A 23,197-nucleotide genomic window follows, 5' to 3' on the forward strand; every position below is an offset into this window, starting at 1 on the left:
CAACAGCTTCGTCCCACAGACCATCAGACACCCAAAAACTCAGGGACTTTCCACCCTGGACTGATAAAGACATGTTCTACCTCTCATGTTCAGAACATGTCTCCATCCGTCTGTATTGTTATTCTGTTATTTTTGCACTGCCTGTGTCCCCAGTTTTTGTACGTTGCACCAGGTTGTTCTGTCTAACATGCATGTATCTGAAATGACAATAAAACTCATGATATATAATTATTAAAACTCAGAAGGAACAAACCTGCCAGTGAAGTGAATGGGAATTTGTGGGACAGGTAATAACTGGACAGTAAACTAAATTACAGATGGAAGAAATAAAATATAGATTTTTTTTGTACGATTCTTTAAACTTGAAAGAAAATAAAAATGTTAATTAAAAAACTGCCTTCTGCTTGATGGAACCAGTAACAGTTTTGAGATCTGTATTTATTTAATATATATAAATAGAAAAATAAATAAATAGATAAATAAATCTATTAAAAAAAAAAATTAAAAAGCCAAACAAAAGGAAAAGAAAAATACATATACAAAATACAAATACAAAAAAACAGCTTACATTCGCCCCATAATCAACCTATACAAACAAACAAGCAAATAAATATATAAAAAACAAAACCAAACAAATGGAAAAGAAAAATATATCTAAATATACATATTAGAAACACACAATAAAAACGCCAAACAATCAACCTATACAAACAAACAAACAAACAAATATATGAAAAACAAAACAAAACCAAACAAATGGAAATAATGACATGATCTGCATCACCCAGGAGCAGAAGGGAAATTCTTACTCGTAACCAGATCGGGAAAAGGACCCCAAATCTTTTGAAATGTGTTGAGGGAACCCCCTGAGTGAACGTCTTCTGTCCAAGTGGAGCCTTTTATTCTGACAGCGGGAGGGCGGATCCCGCCGGAAGGGGAACTGTCCTGCCGGCGCGGACATTATTATTCCATCTGTAGGGTAATAATCTGTGGGGTCGAGAGGACGCTGGGCAGGAACGAAGCGGAACGAGTTTTTACAGCAGGTACACGGCAGAAACCGCGCAGTCAAGCCTTTTATTTCACTCCAGACAGGGCCAGCGGTGGCCTGGCGGTTATGGACGCGGCCCCATAATCGGAAGGTTCCGGGTTCGAATCCCGATCCGACGAGGTGCCACCGGGCACTCCCCTGTCATGGTGCCCACTGTGACCAAGGGTGATGGTTAAATACAGAGGACACGTTTCACCGTGTCACCGTACTGCAGCGTCTCTTCACTTACTTACACTTTCGCTCTTCTGGTGATATATATAACACATGAAAGTCTTATTTTAATTTCTTAAAAAGTTACTAATTTAACCAAAATGCCATTTTTTTCCTAATGACAATCACGTCACTTTCACTTTCTCTCTTCTGATGATGTACAGTTCAGGCCAAAAGTCTGGACACCTTCTCATTCAACGTGTTTTCTTTATCTTCATGACCATTTACGTTGGTAGATTTTCACTGAAGGCATCAAAACTATGAATGAACACATGTGGAGTTCTATACTTAACAAAAAAAGGTGAAATAAGTGAAAACATGTTTTATATTCTAGTTTCTTTGCTCTGATTACTGCTTTGCACACTCTTGGCATTCTCTCGATGAGCTTCAAGAGGTCGTCACCTGAAATGCTTCTCCAACAGTCTTGAAGGAGTTCCCAGAGGTGTTTAGCACTTGTTGGTCCAGCTCACCCCAAACCATCTGGATTGGGTTCAGGTCTGGTGACTGTGGAGGTCAGGTCTCCACTTTTTGTTAAGTACATAACTCCACATGTGTTCATTCATAGTTTTCATGCCTTCAGTGAGAATCTACCAACGTAAATGGTCATGAAAATAACGAAAACACGTTGAATGAGAAGGTGTCTCCAAACTTTTTGCCTGTACTGTATATAACACATTCTTATTTAAATTACTTAAAAAGTTACTAACCAAAATGGCAGTTTTTTTATGACGAACACATCACTTTCACTTTACACTTTCTCACTTCTGGTGATATATATATATATATAACACATGAAAGTGTTCTTCTTATTTTAATAACTTAAAAAAATTACTAATTTAACCAAAATGGCTGTTTTTTTAACACTGTAAAACCAGTATTCAGGAGGTAAAAAATGGCACCCAAAAGGAGAGCAGCTTCATTCACTAAAGCTGGTGGCAAGAAGGTCAAGCAGGAGCCCGAACCGCCAAAGGACGCCTACCAAAGCGCCCGAGAAGCCCTGAAGGCGTCCACTCCGCAGGAAAAGGGCCAGAGGAAGGTGGACGTCCACTGCGTCCAGATCTCAGCTGAGGTGGGCGCAGTCACTCCAGGTCCACCAGTGTCACAGCAGACCCCTCAGTTCCTCCATTTTGTGGCATTGCAGGTTCACGAGGACTATGACTGCATGCTGAACCAGACCAACATCGGGAGTAACAACAACAAGTTCTACGTCATTCAGGTTTTAAAATCAGGGAACGGCTTCTACTGCTGGACGAGGTGGGGACGAGTGGTAAGTTCTGGGCTGGTGAGGGTCCACGCGAGCTTGAACCGTGGATTGCTAGTTCCTCTCTTCTTTCCCAGGGTGAGACGGGTCAGAGCAAACTGCTCGGCCCCTACTCCGCCATGGATCAGGCCACCAGAGAGTTCCAGAAGAAATTCAGGGAGAAAACGAAGAACAGCTGGGAGGACCGCAAGAGCTTCGTGTCTCACTCCGGCAAGTACACCCTGATCGAGGTGGACGGGGACGACGAGGCTGAGGTGAAGGTAAAGGCTGCGGTTTTGGTCCAGCCCCAGTTGTCTTCGTCCAGCATTTCTAGTCGTGTGCTTCTCAGGTGGAAACTGTCGATGGGCCTGAGATGAAGGCGACCAAAAACGTCCTCCCGTGCACGTTGGACGGTTCCACGCAGAAGCTGATCGAGCTGATCTTCAGCAAACAAATGTTCAACGATGCCATGGAGGCCATGAACTTGGGTGGGTGTGAGAAGTGAACGTGTGCCATCTGGGAACATGGTGAATGGTAATGGAAAGGTCTCTGATTGGACCTTTTGGTCCAGCCTCTCAGGTGGAGACACTGTAGCCTTTGTGCCTTCTTTTTTTAACTTCATGTCCAGTTTTGGTCACCTAAAAGGCGTCAAACTCAGACTTTGTGATTCGGACCTTCATGCAGACGTTTGAATTATTCTTCACAGACATCAAGAAGATGCCCCTGGGGAAGCTAAGCAAGGCTCAGATCGCCAAGGGCTTCGAGGTGCTGGAGGAGATAGAGGCAGCCGTGAAGAGCGGCTCCAGACGCCATGACCTGGAGGAGCTCTCCTCTCGCTTCTTCACCATCATCCCACATAACTTCGGCCGCGCTCGGCCGCCGGTCATCGATGATGGCACGATCATAGAGCAGAAAAAGGACATGCTATTGGTAAGGTGGTACCAAGATTTCTTATTTGTTACGTGATGGAACTCTAATGCAGACAACTGGTTTATGGAATATTTTTTCCCATGGAATGAAGCCACTGTTTATGGCCGGGGTCTCCAACCTTTTATCCACCGTGAGCTACTTTTACCCACTTGCACATTGCATTCACTGTATCTGGATAAAAAATCTTTTAGATCTTGGTCAGAGCAGCTCAGCTCTTTACCTTCTCTTACAGGAGGCTGCCTCCCGCTGGAAAGAGAAGTTGCGGCTCCACGTTGCATCTTTCCCGACTGCCGGGCTCGATTTTGTCAATTTTGTGCTCGGTGTGGTGGCGACGCCTGGTTTATCGTCGGTCCTCTACTGGACAAATACTGCATCTAGTTCTCTTCCGCCTCCAGGTCCTCGCAGATATCGAACTGGCACAGACTCTGCAAGCCGAGGCTCATAAACCCAAAGAGGTGGAGGCCGTTCCCCATCCGTGCGACAAGGACTACCAGTCGCTCAACTGCGGGCTCAGCCTGTTGGGAAAAGATTCCGAGGAATTCAAGGTGTGCTCATCACAAGCTGAAGATGGTTTGATTGTATGTGCCTATAATATCACGTGACGTGAATTACTCTTATTTTCATTTAAGATCATTAAGAAATACCTGGATGTCACAGCGTCCCCGAATAGAAAACCAAAAATCGTGGACGTTTGGACCGTTGACAGAGAAACTGAGGTGATCAGAACCTGTTCTATACGCCACCAGCTCACCTCCTTATACTTCCTGGACACTTGGGAATGTCAGACCACAGCGTAAGATCATACGTGGTGGACGTCTGTTTCAGGAGGAGCGTTTCGGCGAGAACGACCATCTGGAGAATCGGCGGCTGCTGTGGCACGGTACCAACGTGGCCGTGGTGGCCGCCATCCTGAAGAGTGGCCTTCGGATCATGCCACACTCTGGAGGACGAGTGGGCAGAGGCATCTACTTCGCCTCGGAGAACGTCAAGTCTGCCTCTTACGGTAACTTGTGGAGTGTAGAAGAACCCACATAATGACGTAAAAATGACGTACATTTACAAAAAGTGTCCACAGTCTCTGCAGCCATGGGCTTTGGAGTGATGTTTCTCAATGAGGTGGCCCTGGGGAAGGAGTTCACCATCACCAGCGACGACAGTTCGCTGACCACACCTCCTGAAGGCTACGACTGTGTGATCGCCCGGGGTCATGTCGAGCCAGGTAGGATCCCAGAGTTCCATGTCCGCCACTCCTACACTGGAGCAGTTTTGAATTTGCTGCGCTCTATTCCAGACCCCTCCGAGGACATCTTCATCACGCTGGATGGCAAACAGGTGGCCGTGCCCCAAGGTCATGCCATCCGGCAGCCCCAGTACGAAGGCAGCAGCTTCACCAACAGCGAGTATCTGATCTACAAGGAGAGCCAGTGCCGCATGCGCTACCTGCTCAAGCTCAAGCTCTGAAGGCACCGTGTCCTCACGAGGCTGATCTCGCTTCCAAAGAAGATCTTACTAGTCACTCATGCACCTTCCTTTCCCCTAAAATCCAGAATGTAATTGCTTATTACAATATAAGTGTACTTTATTCCTGTTGAAATTGTTCGCCTACTCCTGAATCCTTGAATGTTCGATTATACAGGATTAATAATATATTTACTGAAGAACGTTGTTGATCGCGGTTGTTTGAAGGGTTTACAGTTTCTCTGTATGAACATGTTCAGAGTGCCTATTTAATACTTTCAATTAAAATACTTACTAAAGTACTAAGACATCATGCTTAGTTCCTGTACCCAAAAAGACCAACCCGTCGTCCCCTGGTGACTACAGGCCAGTGGCCCTGACTTCACACGTAATGAAGACGATGGAGAGACTCATCCTGAAACAGCTGCGTCTGACTGGAGCCGTGGATGGACCCCCCCGCAGTTTGCTTATAGACCTCGTATTGGCATGGAGGATGCAGGGATGGTTGCCCAGGGGCCCTTGGGGTGCAGGGGGCCCGTGGGGCCCCTAGCCCAAAACAATTTGCAACGCAAACAGCTTTTTTCACATTGGAGAACTTGCAATGTGTAAAATCATGGGCAGAGACCTATTTATTCCCATGGTAATGATCAGGCTGCTGAATAGAAATGGGATGATTAGCAAAAGTACTTTGATTTAGAGCATGAATTGTATGACATTCAAACTGCATGATCAGTTTGCATTGTTGATTAAAACTGGACAAGTTCTAATATTTTCTGACTTCTGTCTGATGGTTATCTCATGATGCTAGAACAGCAGACAGCATGCTGTAGTAGACAGTTGCTAGACAAAAGGATCACACAGATAACGACAACATTAACTGTAGCTACGAAGTTTTAACGTTCGCGAACGTTTTGCCAAGGGGCCCACACTTGACCCATAATCCATTCCTGGCCCCACCTCCGGAGAGGTGGAGATACCGCAGCACGGAGCGGCACCATGTGACACCGACGCCCCACAAAACGCCCCACTCGCTATGGTATTTATTCTCAGAAATATTATTTAGATTTTTTGGGATTGTTGCGGCAGTTTGTCTTGTGTGTCCTGTGTGGGCGGGCGGCACTCAGTTGTCTAAAAACTTGGCTCATAGTCTTAGAACCAAAAAACAAAACTGACTCGCCAGAGCTGAGACCAGGCAGCAGACAGACCGGCTAAACCGAGTATCTGCCATTTGCGTAGAGTCGCCACCCAGCGTGTACAATATTGACACGGTGTCTTTACCTCGCTCTATTAAAACAAGAGATTATACAAGAAACATTAATAAAACTCATAAATATGCTGACACTGTGTCTGTTCCACGGGCTGGACGGGGTGTCTGTTTCGGGAACTTACTACCCGTTACTATCATTCCTACTGAACGTACAACCAGCACCCCTGATATTAGAATAGGATTATGAAATGTTAGATCCCTTACACCTAAAACGCTCATTGTCAATGAAATTATTACAGATCAGGGGTTTCATGTCCTGTGCCTGACCGAAATAGCATTAAACGTGTCTAGTCCTCCTGGATACAGCTATGTACACCAACCTCGCTTAACTGAAAGAGGCAGTAATTTACAACCCTCGGTATTACTCATAAACCTGGACATGGATTTAACTCTAGACCAACATAACTCATGTAGTCTCACAAAATAAAAATCATAAGTTCATTCCATTGATTATTATTTACAGACCCCCTGGACCTTATTCTGACTTTCTTAGTGAATTTACAGATTTTGTCTCCAACTTAGTTGTATCTGTGGATAAAGCCCTAATTGTCGGCGACTTTAACATCCACTGTGATAAATCAGAAGACTCACTAAGAACCGCATTCCTGTCTTTATTAGACTCAGTTGGAGTTAACCAACATATAACAGGACCTACTCATGAAGGTGGTCACACGCTCAATCTCGTACTGACCTTCGGTTTAAATATAGAAGATATAGTTACTCTTCCGCAATCTGAAATGATCTCATATCATTTCCTCATCGCTTCTAAAATATGTCTCAGACACAATAAACTCAACCCCCCTCGTTATGGAGACAAATGGACAATTACATCAAGTACGGCACAGAGGTTTATTAATACCTTACCAGATTTATCAACGCTGATAAACTCACCGTCAGACCCCACTGAACTCGACCAAGCGACCAAATGTCTAGAATTAACACTGCGTAGAACGTTAGATAAAGTCGCTCCCCTCAAAAGGAAGATAGTAAGAGATAATAACTTAATTCCTTGGTATAATGATCACACACACTCGCTTAAGAAGACCGCCTGAAAATTAGAACGCAAATTAAGTAAAGTAAATAAATTAAGTAAAGTAAATTAAACGTATTTCGAATAGCGTGGAAGGAGAGCCTACTTAACTATAACACGGCTCTTAGCGCAGCTCGATCAATGTATCTCTCCTCGTTAATAGACAAGATCAAAAATAATCCCGGATTCCTGTTTAACACTATAGCCAATCTAACCAGGAATAAGACAGAAACGGATACTACTACTCAATATCATCATAGTAGCAACGATTTTATGAATTTCTTTAATATTAAAATAGTCACAAATAGAGATAAGATTAAAAGCACAACAAATAGCTCCACTGATATTTCTATGGAAAATAATATTCAAATGACCACCGATTAGAACGCTTCAACCTTATTAAAGAGCATGAATTAATTAAATTAATCTTGTCGTCAAATCAATGTACTTGTGCTTTGGATCCGATTCCAACAATGTTCCTTAAGCAAATAGCACCCGATATTATAAATTCTATCCTCAAAATTGTTAGCTCGTCACTTAGCACCGGTCACGTACAAGTTCGTTCAAGGTAGCAGTCATTAGACCCCTGAGTAAAAAGCCGGATCTTGATCGCAGTCAGCTTTCAAATTATAGATCGATATCCAACATTCCGATATCAGTTTCTGGACATCAATGGTGTTTTGTCTTCATATAGTAAAGTAGAGTTTGGTGTTCCACAAAGTTCTGTCCTAGGTCCATTACTTTTTTCTCTATACATGTTACCTTTAGGTGACGTCATCCGCAAACACGGTATTAGCTTTCATTGCTACGCTGACGACACACAGCTGTATCTGACAGCAATGCCAGATTAGAGGCAGCAGCTGACAAAATAGAGAATTGTCTGAAGGACATTAGACAGTGGATGCTCACCAACTTTCTCCTGTTAAACCCTGACAAGACAGAAGCTCTTGTACTTGGGCCTCAAGCAGCCAGGCATAAGCTGGCTGACTACACCATAACCCCGGATAGACTTTCTATTTCACCAAGTATTGAAGTAAAGGATCTAGGTGTCATCATTGATGCAGGTCTCTCATTCAATTCGCACGTAGATAATGTCACTAGGATAGCATTCTTTCACCTTAGAAATATTGCAAAAATAAGAAATATCATTTCAATGCATGATGCAGAAAAGTTGGTCCATGCATTTATTACATCAAGGTTAGATTACTGCAATGCATTACTGTCTGGATGCTCTAGTAGGTGCATGAGTAAACTCCAGCTAGTACAGAATGCTGCAGCCAGAGTTCTAACTAGAACTAAGAAATTTGACCACATCACCCCAGTCTTACAATCACTGCACTGGTTACCCATCGAATTTAGGACAGACTACAAAATCCTACTTTTGACCTATAAAGCTCTAAATTAGAACTGCAACAACGAATCAATAAAAATCGATTACTAAAAGAGTTGGCAACGAATTTCCTAATCGATTCGTTATGTTGCACGACACGGAGACATTTGATTATTAAAAAAAAAATTTATTTGAGCGCGGAGCGGAGTGAACACACTTGCTAGCAGAGTTTGGCGCCTCATAGACAGCGCGGAGCAAAAAAAAAAAAAAAACGAGCGAAAATATGCAAGAGCGACTTGGCACGGCACGGGAGCACCACGGCAATGACCCAGCACCTGAAACGCAAACATGTTGGAGTGTTTGAGGAGGAAGAAGGGGGTTCAGCAGCAGGGTAAGTCGCTACAGAATCCTACTTTTGTTCCGTTTTGAAGTGAGGAGCGTAATATCCCTGATGCTGGTGTTTAACTCGCCGCGGAGGAGAACTAGACGGGGACTTACAGCGCCACCTACAGGTGTGGAGGTTGGATGAAACAGCGTTCGGACTGTTCTCTGCGTCTCCGCGTGGACGACTCGCCTATTGTGTCCCTGAAGAAAAATGGCATAAGAAAATTAAGTGATGCTTAAAACTTCTGTTTGAGATTATATCTCATTAAAATTAGTTTTCTTACCCCATTGGCAGATAATTTTGCTTGTTTTAAACAAACAATCACTTAATTTTGAGATGTTTTATTGGAAAACAAGACATCATTTCTTATGCTATTTCATGTGTCTAGTAAATGTATCTTGATTTAAGATTTTTTTAGAGATTTGGACTGAAATCAGTACTTCGATCATTGGGTGCGGGGTCACTACTGGTATCAAAAGTACAGAAGGTCACAGCTGGGAGCAGATCCTTCTCCTATAGAGCTCTGGAGTTTTGGAATGGCTTGCCTGTCAGTGTCCGGGACTCAGACACAGTCTCAGTGTTTAAATCCAATCTCAAAACCTTAAATCCAATCTCAAATCTGTTTTCTCTGGCTTTTTTGTTAAAGTTCTAGAAACTCATAAAAAGTCCAGTTTATTACAGAGTCCCCCTGTTAGACACAGACAAAGTTAAATTCACCCTAGTTAGGCTGTCCTAGTTAGGGTACCGGGCCACTGTAGCACCAATATACAACTATTACCACGTTTTCAGTATCGGCCGTACAGTGCCACCGTCTGCCGCTGCTTCTGTTTCTGTTCTGTCTCTTCAGATCGCCTAGAAAAGTAATAGCACACATCACACAATGGAGATGTAGTTTTTGATATATAGCTTGCCAGTGTACATGTTTCGCTATGACCCGCATGGCAGGGGATCCCCAAAGCCAGGTGTGAAGGACTCATGGCTGTATTAGATGTATTAATAAATCTGCAGAAATCCTGTGTTTTTCTGTGAATATGGAGTGCTGTGTGAACAGTAATGAAAAACCTATGAAATGTCACTGTATATTTATGAGGGGCCGTTTAGGAAATATTTCAGACTTTTGTTACACAAACACATGTGAAACACACGCACATTCACAACTGACAAGCATGCATTTATACTACTGAAAACTCAGTAGTATGTGTGTGCGTCCTTTTCACCTGTATCTGTGTGAGCGTTTCATATGTGTGTATGCGAGTTTTCAGTAGTATAAATGCATGCTTGTCAGTTTCATATGTGAATGTTTGTGTGCACCTCCAGTACTGCACTGTAAAATTTTTCGTTGTGAATTTACAGTAAATAATTGGATAAATTTTGCATGACTTTCACAGTAAGGATTACAGCAATATACTGTGAAATATACTCACAGCAATTTACTGTAATTTTATATCTGTGATATTACAATGCATTGTTGTAAAAGCACAACTTTATATTGTAACTCCACAGCTTCAATGACAAAGCAATTACTGTGATATTACAGTACATTACTGGGGAATTACAACCTTTTGCTGTACATCATTACAACAAGGCCCTGTACTTTTACAGTGTGTACTGTGAAAGTAATGTACAATTTGACAATAATTTACTGTGAATTTACAATGTACACTGTGGAAGTCATGCTAAAATTGTCCAGTAACTTACTGTAAAAGTAATGCAGATGAAGCTTCCATTTACTGTGAATTTACAATCATTGTACAATTAACCCCCTCCCCCCAACAAACAACTCTGAGGTAAAGTCAATGTTAGCCCAATGGCATATTTATTAAAAAATAAATATTTTTCAATGTACAGGTACATTACAGTACACATACACAAAATGCAGAGAAATTGTGCAAACTTGCAATTCAACTACCTGTCTCACAACTATTCACATAGCTGTGTCACAATAACAATAATGGACAGGATGGGAATGAGGCCTTAATGGCAAGATAAGAGAGCAAGGGAGAGAGCGATGAAGGAATGTCGTAAACGGGTCAGGCGCTCCTCTCAATCTCAAACATAATGAGTCCACACACAACAGCATTGTGTAAAAATCTTGTAGTGCAAAGTTGTCTTGAAAAATTACAAAAAGAACAAGGCTACTCAAAACTGAGCTTGACAACTACCGCTGCAAAAAAAACTCAAAACGTGAGCAGTTAGGCACCCCACACTGGTAGTGATAATTGGGGGCATTGCTGTGCAGTTTTGTGTGCTGAACATAGTCACACACATTCTCAGACACATGCTCACAGCCAACGAATTTACAGTTGAACATTGTGGTGCATGTTAACTAGTCACATACCTAATCTATTTCCCCTTACTCTTAGCCTGGCACTGAACAGGAGGGTAGCCTCACCCTCTGATGACCTGGAAAGAAAAGAAAAGAAAAAGGAGAAATTACACAAAGGCAACCAACAATAAGAATTTCAGTTTGAATTTCATGTCAAACAAACGGTAGTAGATAACGTGATTACCGGTAATCTCAATAAAAGAAACACTGCAAATAAATAGATACAAAGGAAGTAAATTACCGGTGTAACACTCCCACTAAACTTGTTTTTACAATGACCAGAATTTAGAGAACCCACCACCAGATTCACCTATGTATGTAGTTTAAGTGTAAGTTACAAAGCACATTTAATTTTGTCTAGGGTTATGATCTCGCACAGTGTCGAAGAGGCTCAGGCTAGCATGTTGGAATGCACTACTGCTGTATGCAATTAACCTCCCTTGCACTAATTTATAATTCACTTCCCATGTAACCTTATATCTTTGGTCCCAGCTCCTATACCATAACAACACATGAAATCACAGGTACAATGGAACTATATATCACAACTGAACATTTATTTCCATCCCCAACAATTATACCGGGGAAAAACCCACACCACATAAACATTAAAACAATAACACAAATAAAATTAAATACCCGGGTATTAAATGTTCACAGTCTAGGTACCTTTTACGTTGGCGCGCTTGGTGAAGCTCAAACTGGTGGACAATATGTGTGTTGAGTCTACTCACAACTTCCTCCAGTACTGTACCCACGATCCGCTGCACTTCTGCCGGCTGCAGAATAAACCCTTCGTCGGTGCAGTTCTTAATGTACCCGTGACGCTCCTCGCGTGGTCCATGGTCTCCGCAGCACCGGGCCGTCCCGCGTCCCGCTGGTTTCCCGGTCTCTGCCACGTGCAGAGTTGCAACACAAGTCCGTGCACTTCTGACCTGTATAGCAATTGCTATTTTTCCAGAAAGTCGGAAAACCTCTGTTGACAACACGCCCCTACGTGTGAATGGTTTGGTCTCTCTTGATACATGGTAAGTGAAGCTGTCAGATTGTAGGTTCCAACAGAGTCCTAAGCTTCTCTGAACTGGGAGCGGGTCTACTCCTAGGTCTAAATCTTTCAAGTCCTTTGCACGAGCAGGGAAAGCTTCCATGACTTGACCTCCAGTGTAGAAGTGGCGGACATGGAACTCTGGGATCCTACCTGGCTCGACATGACCCCAGGCGATCACACAGTCGTAGCCTTCAGGAGGGTGCACAATGCACCCTCATGCATGAAAATATTTTAACTCTCGAATGAATAAAACATATATACATGTGCATGCACTTGCTCTCTTAACTCAAAACGTGTAAATTCGCTAACTAAATTGCGGGTAAAAACTAAGAAAAAAACTGGCGCCACCACGTTGTCTCCTGTCTCTTCTCTCCGACTCTTCCTGTCACATGTTCTCTATCCCACTCTATGATAAGACAGCACAAAATAAACTCTGCATACCATTGTACAGTTTAAACAAGAAATAACATATTATATTGAACATATGATGAAACGAAAATACACTTGCTGTATACCACATCCCTGTTATCTTTCTTCTCAAATCACTTACATCGAACTGAGGGCACTACATATGCAGCAAAACACTTACATGTTAACCATGAAACACATGGAAAAATACACGTTGCGACAATAAACACTAGCTCAGTCATGTTGTAACTAGGATATCCGCTGGATTTTTTTAATGGACCGTTTGAATTGAAGTTATTTAATAACCGCTAACGGTTAGCCCTGCTAATCTATGATAACCTTGACTAATTACAGAAATGTGCACACATAAATAGTAATGTTTGGCCCATCATTGGTTTTATAAACTTAACAAACACCAGGTATGTCTAAACGGTGATAGTGACATGAAAAATTATTAGCGAAACTGTCGTCATTACTAACTACTATTAGCAAATGCTGTGAGAGAACTTTCAACAATTCCGGGCACTTGCTAACAAAATGTGAACTGTGTCATGCGATAAACGTTCATTTGAAAGTAAATATTGTTATCATATTAAAATAGCATGGGTGCTGCAAACATGTATGCTGCTCACCTTCTCCATTTTGTACATTTTGTTAAATAATGTTCTATAATGCTAATAACGTCTGTTTTGGTTTTGCGAGAGCCGCTGTGGTTTGCATACATTGCAAACATTTCAGTGAGCACAATCATTTTAAAAACTCCATCCATGCTCTCCATCCAGTTTTTCGAGTGACTTTATAATTTGCTGCTTTGAGACAATGCCACGGAAGGGGGGGTCGCTCTGAGGCTGCCAAGAGGAGATGGCGTCGGCTGGATTTGCCAGACCCTCAGAGTTGGCCAACTGATGGGACCCAGCAGGTATATAAATTAGAAATTGTAAAGGTTTTCTTGTTTTGTGATTAGCAGTTGGTAATTTTATTTTATGGTGTCGTCAATGTATTTGCTCATATCTTCAGGCCAGCTGCACCTTACCAGTCCCGGCCTGCACCCCAACACAGTCTCCGCAGACGAAGGTACGGCTGTCACTTAAGCAAGCCACTTGAACCCTGAGTGTCTCCAGGGGTCCCTGTAACATTTCATTGCTCTGGATAACAGGTAAATGCCATTTCTTTAGATGTAGTGTCAACTTTTCTTAACTGCAATCATTTGTGTCTTTAGATGGCGAAGCTCCACTGCTGAAGTATGTACATGACCACAAATACAGAAATGTGTAGCTCATGTAATTGACATTTAAGTAATTGAATTAGGGCGGCAACTAACAATTATTTTAATAATCGATTAATCTGTCGATTATTATTTTTTGATTAATCGTAGAATCGGATAAAAAAAAAAAAAGGCATTCATTTCCAACTGTCACGACTACGGACTTACGGGGGAAGGAAGCGCAGAGGTCTGACATACTGGGAACGGGGTTTTATTATTATTCATAAACAAACAAATACAAAGAAACAATGGCGCGGTGGCCGAAAACAGTTTAACATAAATCAAGAACTAAAACTAACCCGTAGGCGTGTGGCGATTGCCAGAACTCAAATTATAAGCAGTGTTACCAACTGAAGTTCACGAAAATGCCAGCGACCCCGAACGGGCGAAAACTTCCGGCATTTATGGGGCGTCAGGATTGCATTCCGGTGTGGAGCCCAGCTGCAGGCAATCCTGACAGAGCCCCCCCTCCAAGGGCTACGTCCTCGGAGCCCCAACAGTACCATCAGTGGAGGCGGCGGGGCGGACGGCGGCAACCACAGGGCTCCTGCCCTGCTGTATCCTCCCCTTGGAGGACCCGGTCCTTCGGGCTGGCTCCCCGGCGTGGTCAGGCGTGGCGGCCCCGGTCCCTCGGGCTGGCTCCCCGGCGTGGTCAGGCGTGGCGGCCCCGGTCCCTCGGGCTGGCTCCCCGGCGTGGTCAGGCGTGGCGGCCCCGGTCCCTCGGGCTGGCTCCCCGGCGTGGTCAGGCTTGGCGGCCCCGGTCCCTCGGGCTGGCTCCCCGGCGTGGTCAGGCGTGGCGGCCCCGGTGCCTCGGGCTGGCTCCCCGGCGTGGTCAGGCGTGGCGGCCCCGGACCCTCGGCCTGGCTCCCCGGCGTGGTCCCGCTTGGCGGCCCCGGACCCTCGGCCTGGCTCCCCGGCGTGGTCCCGCTTGGCGGCCCCGGACCCTCGGCCTGGCTCCCCGGCGTGGTCCCGCATGGCGGCCCCGGACCCTCGGCCTGGCTCCCCGGCGTGGTCCCGCATGGCGGCCCCGGACCCTCGGCCTGGCTCCCCGGCGTGGTCCCGCATGGCGGCCCCGGACCCTCGGCCTGGCTCCCCGGCGTGGTCCCGCATGGCGGCCCCGGACTCCCGTACCTGCACACAATAATCAGGGCCGATCCATCTGGGTACGTGTGGGCCCTGTCTCCACATGTCCCCTCTGACACGTCTAGTGTCACCCCCTGCACCGCACAGGGAGATTGTCCCAGAGCCTCCGGCAACTGTTCCAGGCACCCCAGGCTGGTGCCTTCTGGGACTATGCAGCCCCTCTCGCTGCACGGCCCTGGTGCCAAGGGGGGGGCATTGCCAGACCATCCGGCTAGCCCCTTCTGCGTCCGTTGGGACAAGCAGGCCCTCTTCCTGCCTGTCCCAGCTGGGTCCCCATGCCTACCCGGGGGCTCTATGGCGCTCCACCCCTCTGGAGGCAGACGCAGGCCCATGCCTGGCCCGCCCTCCTCACTGGCTACCGGAGGACCCAGCTCCATCGCTTCCCCACCTCCCCTCCCCTCAGGAGGAGTCCCCAACCCGAACTGCACCCCCCCAAAAAATTCTTTGGGGGAGCACCCCCCCCGGCTGGACTTAGGGGTACCTTGGGGCTTGTCCACCTCGCCTTGGACCAGCACATTCGGGTCAGGAACCTCCTCCCTGGGGTTCGGCTCCGCGGCTGGGTCGCCATCTGGTGGACACAAAGAGGGGAAGTGGGGGCGACATACGGACACATATGCCACACAGACACACACAGACAGAGACAGACAGAAGAGAGGGTCGTCTGGCTCCCTCTCTGGGCTCTCCGGGACCTCCTCAGGGGGCACAGCCAGGATCTCGGGAGGAGCGACCTTCTCGTCGCCCACCAGTGCTGGGTCTTCTTGCCCCGGATCCTGACTGGCACTGGATGTGGTGGAGGGGCAGAGTTCGATCCCTGGCTCAGGCCGATCAAACTCCGCCCTCAGTCTCTGTTGGAAGTCCCGAAAACTCCTGTCTGTCTCTCCCTGCTGCCAGAGGGTTGTGCTCCAGCCCCATGCTGATCCAGTCAGACACGTGAGGATGGTAGTGATCTCGTCTGTGTCTGCTGCCCCACTGAAGGGTCCCGGGACAATTGGGCGGTCCCACACTGGGCTGGGCACGTCGCTGGAGATGGTGGTAGGTGTGTGGTGTGGAGGGGGGTGGACGTCTTCTCCAGCAGGTGTGGGCGCTGGTGCTGCGCTGCCATTTTGCTGGGGAACGTCCGGGCAGAGGGAAGGCGGGTCGGCGACTGGAGCAGGAATGGAGGATTCCCTGCGAGGCAGTCCCGGCAGCGCAGTTGCTGGCTGGCGACCTCCCGTCGCCCTCTTCCACCAGCTTTCCTCACACTGCTGGGAGGGACGTGGGTCTCCACGGACCTCGTGACGCTCCTGGATGGGCGCGATGGGCGGAGCCATCCCGGCACCGACTGCCCAAACGGCGTCATCCTGGTCGTCGTCCGTGTCCACCTCGTACCCCTGGAAGTCACATGGGTCATCACGGACGCCGCGATGATCTCGGACGCGCACGCTGGGCGGAGCCATCCCGGCACCGACCGCCCACCGAAAATCCACGTCATCATCGCTTTCGTCATCCGTGTCCTCCCACCGGTGACTCCGAGGGTCGTCCACCCTGCGGACATCCTGGACCCATGGCGCGATAAGCTCCCATGGGCAGTACTCTGGCCATTCGGGCTGGAGGCTGCCCACCTCCTCGCTGGAGGAACGCCGCCGTTGTTGTTGTTGCCGCTTCTCACCCCCCTGGAAGTGACGTGGGTCCCCACGGACCTTGCGACGATCGCAGACTGGTGCGATGGGCGGAGCCCAACGCTCGTCTCCTGTGCTCTCGTCGTCGTCCGTGTCGTCCACGGGGAGCCTGGCCAGCAGAGCGCAGAGTTCTTGGCTCGACATGGCGAAGATCGTGGGGGTCGCATCTTCTGCGCTCGCTGCCCAAGTCACTTCCTCGCTGCTGCCGACGCCAACGTCCTCGCTCCGCCCACTCACCCGCCGACGTTGTCGCTTCCGGGTTTCGCGGAGTTTCCCGGGGGTGACGTCATCACGCGGCGCCGCGTACCACGGCTTCTCGGGGAGAAAACGCTCCACAAGAACGGGCGGCGCGTCTCTGCCCTGCCGTCCGCGTTCACCGCGCCGGGCTGCGTCCTTCGCGGCGTTTCTTCTCCTCTGCTTTCCACCTCTGCGCTTTTGGGTGGGTCGCTGGCATTCTGTCACGACTACGGACTTACGGGGGAAGGAAGCGCAGAGGTCTGACATACTGGGAACGGGGTTTTATTATTATTCATAAACAAACAAATACAAAGAAACAATGGCGCGGTGGCCGAAAACAGTTTAACATAAATCAAGAACTAAAACTAACCCGTAGGCGTGTGGCGATTGCCAGAACTCAAATTATAAGCAGTGTTACCAACTGAAGTTCACGAAAATGCCAGCGACCCCGAACGGGCGAAAACTTCCGGCATTTATGGGGCGTCAGGATTGCATTCCGGTGTGGAGCCCAGCTGCAGGCAATCCTGACACCAACCCTTTATTAAAAAACAGAACCAAAATCTTTAGAAAGTGCACAAACATGTTGCTTCTTGAGCTGTTATAATTATAATAAAATAAAAATTGACTAACACAAAAAACATACACATGTATGCTTTACATCTGCCAAATATAAACTTAAAAAAAAAAAAAGTGCCACCTGAGCTGCCAGAACGATAAATAATTTATAAAAAAATAAAGAACAATACAAATCAGAAAATTTAACAGGATTTGTTTGAATGTCAGAACTTGTTCTCGCAGACGCACACCCTCACAAACTCACACTGTCACACACACACACACACACACACACTGCAAAAAATGCTTTTCTAACTTAGTAGTTTTGTCCTGATTTCAGTCCAAATCTCTAAAAAAATCTTAAATCAAGATACATTTACTAGACACACGAAATAGCATAAGAAATTATGTCTTGTTTTCTGATAAAACATCTCAAAATTAAGTGATTGTTTGTTTAAAACAAGCAAAATTATCTGCCAAAGGGGTAAGAAAACTAATCTTAATGAGATATAATCTCAAACAGAAGCTACATTACGTGTCCATTATGATGTTACTGGTCCACTTGAAGATCCCTGAAGCTGTAGTTGTTACGGTGGTGGTGGCTGTGGTGACCCTCTGGTTCGTTTTATGCTGAGTCATCGTTTAGCAGTTGTCAGGAACCAGGATTTATCTGCTGATCTCTTCACTGGGGTCTGCCGGCAAGACACCAGCAATTCTTGTTCGGTTTCTATAGATTTGAGTTTACAAAACTAAGAGCCCTCAGAAGGCCTAATTTGTCAGAAAAAGAACATGCTTGGAAATTCAGTGCTTGACAAAAATATGGATATTTTGTGCGTGTGTAAGTGTTATATTTGTATGTTTGTGTGTGTTGTATTTGTATGTGGGTTTTTGACTGCTTCTTAAAGGTGGTGGTAGTCTCGGCTAGTCGAATGGAGGAGGGCAAGTCGTTCCACCAGCCAGGGACAACGAAGGAGAACAGAGCCGATTGGGATCGGAGACCCTGTGAAGAGAGAATTTTTGAGAACCTTGAAAGACCTGTCTTGAAGATAAGAGGTGAACCAATTTAGTACGGTTCCTGTAATTCCTAAATCTAAAGAATGAGGTGATTAACTGTGTCAAAGGCAGCAGATAGATCAAGTAGGATGAGGACAGATGATCTGCGGGCAGCTCTTGCATTATTCTTGCATAATTCTCTTCTGCCTCCAGGTCCTCGCAGATATCGAACTGGCACAGACTCTGCAAGCCGAGGCTCATAAACCCAAAGAGGTGGAGGCCATTCCACACTCTGGAGGACGAGTGGGCAGAGGCATCTACTTCGCCTCGGAGAACGTCAAGTCTGCCTCTTATGGTAACTTGTGAAGTGTAGAAGAACCCACATAATGACGTAAAAATGACGTACACTTACAAAAAGTGTCCACAGTCTCTGCAGCCATGGGCTTTGGAGTGATGTTTCTCAATGAGGTGGCCCTGGGGAAGGAGTTCACCATCACCAGCGACGACAGTTCGCTGACCACGCCTCCTGAAGGCTACGACTGTGTGATCGCCTGGGGTCAGGTCGAGCCAGATAGGATCCCAGAGTTCCATGTCCGCCACTTCTACACTGGAGGTCAAGTCATGGAAGCTTTCCCTGCTCGTGCAAAGGACTTAGGAGTAGACCCGCTCCCAGTGCAGAGAAGCTTAGGACTCTGTTGGAACCTACAATCTGACAGCTTCACTTACCATGTATCAAGAGAGACCAAACCGTTCACACATAGGGGCGTGTTGTCAACAGTTAATAGCCTCTATGACCCTTTAGGCTTTGTCGCTCCCATAATAATGCAGGGCAAAGCACTACTTAGAGAACTGTTATCTGACGAGATTGCCTGGGACACACCCTTACCCCCTGAAAAACATGAGTTGTGGGTCTCATGGAAAGACTCTTTGCAAGTTCTTGAAAACCTCCAAATACCAAGGTGCTACAGCCCAGGTTCATCAAGCACAATGGAAGTACAGGAACTATGCATTTTCTCTGATGCCTCCACTGTAGCTATAGGAGCAGTAGCTTATCTGCGTACTGTTGACAGTGAAGGACAGTGCCATACTGGGTTTGTAATGGGAAAGTCTAAACTTGCACCCCGCCCTGCAAACACTGTACCACGCCTGGAACTCTGTGCTGCGGCGCTCGCGGTAGAAATATTTGAGCTTCTTAGAGACGAGCTAGACATTAAAGTAGACAACGTGACGTTTTACACAGACAGTAGAATTGTGTTGGGGTACATACACAACACTTCCAGACGATTTTACATGTATGTTGTCAACAGGGTTACACGCATTAGAACATCAACACACCCGAGTCAATGGCATTATGTACCAACTGAGTTAAATCCAGCTGACCAAGCTACTAGATTTATTCCAGCTGTGGACCTGCAGAAGAGTACCTGGTTCTCAGGTCCACCCTTTCTGTGCTCGGTCACATACACAGAATCACACATTGGTTCTTTCACCATCACTGAACCTGAAAAAGACAAAGAGGTTCGTCCAGAAATTAAAGTGTTGAAAACTACAACATCAGAGCTACAGTTAGGCTCTGAGCGTTTCGAGAGATACTCGAAGTGGACCACACTGTGCAGAGTCATAACCAGACTCATTCATGTCATCAATAGTAAAACTATAAAAGGCTTGAACTACCTTCAGTTGTGTGTAATGAATCTAAAATATATGAAAGTCTAATGTTTATCAGTACATTACATGAAATAATGAACTTTATCACAATATGGCAATTTGTCTGAGTGGCGCCCCTACTGGACACCGGCGCGCAGTGGGAGATTTTCAATCAGGGCTACTCTTAACCTACTCTGATAAGACAAAGTGATGATGCCGGAAGGGGAACTGTCCTGCTGGCGCGGACGCGTGGTGCGTCTCCTCTTATTATTTGGGCCTGTCAGCATGACAGACCATTTACTATTGTGCTGGGACCAGCAAAAAAGGACATGTCTTACGTTCAAGGCTGCCACGCAAGAACCGTGAAACGTACAGAAACGAAGGCCTGACCACTCCGCACAATATGACATATTGTCATGTGACCAGCCGTAAAAGCTAGTGACACGGGAGTCGAGGCGAGGCCGAGACACACAATCTGACATATTGGATGTGTTGCTACCACGAACAGTGGTCAGGAAAACATGGGAAAAAGGGAAGAAGGCCAAAAAGGCCATGTCTCGCATTTGTTGCTGCCACGCTAAGGCCGTGAGACACAAAAAATAAGATGCTAATTTTTTTAACATGCTCCAAACGTGACTAAATTTACAATGACGCATCTTGGCCACACCCTGTTAGCGTTTTTGATGTTAGCATGCTAGTATTAGCATGTTAACATGCTAATTTTTAAACATGCTCCAAACAACACCAAATTTAATGTGAAGCACCTTGGCCACGCCCTGTTAGCCTTTTTGACGTTAGCATGCTAGCTTTAGAATGTTAAAATGCAAATTTTTCAACATCTTTCAAACATCACGACTGCATGGGTGTGCCTGACCCATCGGCCATTTTAATAGGACCACCCGCTCTTAAAGTTGACACCAGTTCAGAAGGCTACACCCACGGCTGTGACCAATGTCCGGACAGGCCCATCAAAATTTCTTTTGCAATTTTGGCTTCTAGTTCACATTATTATTCCATCTGTAGGGTAATAATCTGTGGGGTCGAGAGGACGCTGGGCAGGAAGGAAGCGGAACGAGTTTTTACAGCAGGTACACGGCAGAAACCGCGCAGTAAAGCCTTTTATTTCACTCCAGACAGGGCCAGCGGTGGCCTGGCGGTTAAGGTGTCACCGTGCTGCAGCGTCTCTTCACTTACTTTCACTCTACACTTTCACTCTTATGATACATTACAGGCCAAAAGTTTGGAGACACCTTCTCATTCAATGTGTTTTCTTTATCTTCAAAAATTCATAGTTTTAATTCCTTCAGTGAGAATCTACCAATGTAAATGGTCATGAAAATAAAGAAAACACAACTTTTTGCCTGTACTGTATATAACACATTCTTATTTAAATTACTTAAAAAGTTACTAACCAAAATGGCTGTTTTTTTATGACGAACACATCGCTTTCACTTTACACTTTCTCACTTCTGGTGATATATACAACCAATGAAAAATTAAAGTGTTCTTCTTATTTTAATACTTTAAAAAGTTACTAATTTAACCAAAATGCCTGTTTTTTTAACAACACTGTAAAACCAGTATTCAGGAGGTAAAAAATGGCACCCAAAAGGAGAGCAGCTTCATCCACTAAAACTGGTGGCAAGAAGGTCAAGCTGGAGCCCGCACCGCCAAAGGACGCCTACCAAAGCGCCCGAGAAGCCCTGAAGGCGTCCACTCCGCAGGAAAAGGGCCAGGTGGACGTCCACTGCGTCCAGATTTCAGCTGAGGTGGGCGCAGTCACTCCAGGTCCACCAGTGTCACAGCAGACCCCTCAGTTCCTCCATTTTGTGGCATTGCAGGTTCACGAGGACTATGACTGCATGCTGAACCAGACCAACATCGGGAGTAACAACAACAAGTTCTACGTCATTCAGGTTTTAAAATCAGGGAACGGCTTCTACTGCTGGACGAGGTGGGGACGAGTGGTAAGTTCTGGGCTGGTGAGGGTCCACGCGAGCTTGAACCGTGGATTGCTAGTTCCTCTCTTCTTTCCCAGGGTGAGACGGGTCAGAGCAAACTGCTCGGCCCCTACTCCGCCATGGATCAGGCCACCAGAGAGTTCCAGAAGAAATTCAGGGAGAAAACGAAGAACAGCTGGGAGGACCGCAAGAGCTTCGTGTCTCACTCCGGCAAGTACACCCTGATCGAGGTGGACGGGGACGACGAGGCTGAGGTGAAGGTAAAGGCTGCGGTTTTGGTCCAGCCCCAGTTGTCTTCGTCCAGCATTTCTAGTCGTGTGCTTCTCAGGTGGAAACTGTCGATGGGCCTGAGATGAAGGCGACCAAAAACGTCCTCCCGTGCACGTTGGACGGTTCCACGCAGAAGCTGATCGAGCTGATCTTCAGCAAACAAATGTTCAACGATGCCATGGAGGCCATGAACTTGGGTGGGTGTGAGAAGTGAACGTGTGCCATCTGGGAACATGGTGAATGGTAATGGAAAGGTCTCTGATTGGACCTTTTGGTCCAGCCTCTCAGGTGGAGACACTGTAGCCTTTGTGCCTTCTTTTTTTAACTTCATGTCCAGTTTTGGTCACCTAAAAGGCGTCAAACTCAGAATTTGTGATTATCTGAGGTCACTTACAGAGGGTCCCGTCACTCTGGAAGACATCATGCTTAGTTCCTGTACCCATAAAGGCCAACCCGTCGTCCCCTGGTGACTACAGGCCAGTGGCCCTGACTTCACACGTCATGAAGACGATGGAGAGACTCATCCTGAAACAGTACGAAGGCAGCAGCTTCACCAACAGCGAGTATCTGATCTACAAGGAGAGCCAGTGCCGCATGCGCTACCTGCTCAAGCTCAAGCTCTGAAGGCACCGTGTCCTCACGAGGCTGATCTCGCTTCCAAAGAAGATCCTACTCGTCACTCATGCACCTTCCTTTCCCCTAAAATACAGAATGTAATTGCTTATTACAATATAAGTGTACTTTATTCCTGTTGAAATTGTTCGCTTACTCCTGAATCCTTGAATGTTC

At 46.3% G+C, this 23,197-nt stretch overlaps 2 protein-coding genes across 3 annotated transcripts; both read left to right on the top strand.

The window, feature by feature from the left end:
* Nucleotides 1–918: 918 nt before the first annotated feature.
* Nucleotides 919–23,074, top strand: LOC114800731 (protein mono-ADP-ribosyltransferase PARP3-like). Of its 2 annotated transcripts, XM_028998455.1 has the most exons (12): nucleotides 919–1,043; nucleotides 2,134–2,327; nucleotides 2,400–2,525; nucleotides 2,597–2,779; nucleotides 2,848–2,986; nucleotides 3,205–3,428; nucleotides 3,824–3,973; nucleotides 4,058–4,144; nucleotides 4,254–4,431; nucleotides 4,504–4,647; nucleotides 4,720–4,806; nucleotides 22,950–23,074. In XM_028998455.1, exons 2-12 carry the CDS (start codon nucleotides 2,151–2,153, stop codon nucleotides 23,030–23,032), a joined length of 1,578 nt encoding a protein of 525 aa, XP_028854288.1. In that variant the 5' UTR covers nucleotides 919–1,043; nucleotides 2,134–2,150; the 3' UTR covers nucleotides 23,033–23,074. The 2 variants fall into 2 exon arrangements, with proteins under 2 accessions (XP_028854288.1, XP_028854286.1); XM_028998453.1 differs by lacking the exon at nucleotides 22,950–23,074 and having other exon boundaries at nucleotides 4,720–5,654.
* Nucleotides 21,612–22,708, top strand: LOC114800732 (protein mono-ADP-ribosyltransferase PARP3-like). Its single transcript, XM_028998456.1, has 4 exons — nucleotides 21,612–21,946; nucleotides 22,019–22,144; nucleotides 22,216–22,398; nucleotides 22,467–22,708. The coding sequence occupies exons 1-4, from the start codon at nucleotides 21,776–21,778 to the stop codon at nucleotides 22,620–22,622; spliced, it is 636 nt and encodes a 211-aa protein (XP_028854289.1). The 5' UTR covers nucleotides 21,612–21,775; the 3' UTR covers nucleotides 22,623–22,708.
* Nucleotides 23,075–23,197: the final 123 nt, after the last annotated feature.

Source organism: Denticeps clupeoides, chromosome 12, assembly GCF_900700375.1.
Source record: "Denticeps clupeoides chromosome 12, fDenClu1.1, whole genome shotgun sequence".
Classification (NCBI taxonomy): Eukaryota; Metazoa; Chordata; class Actinopteri; order Clupeiformes; family Denticipitidae; genus Denticeps; species Denticeps clupeoides.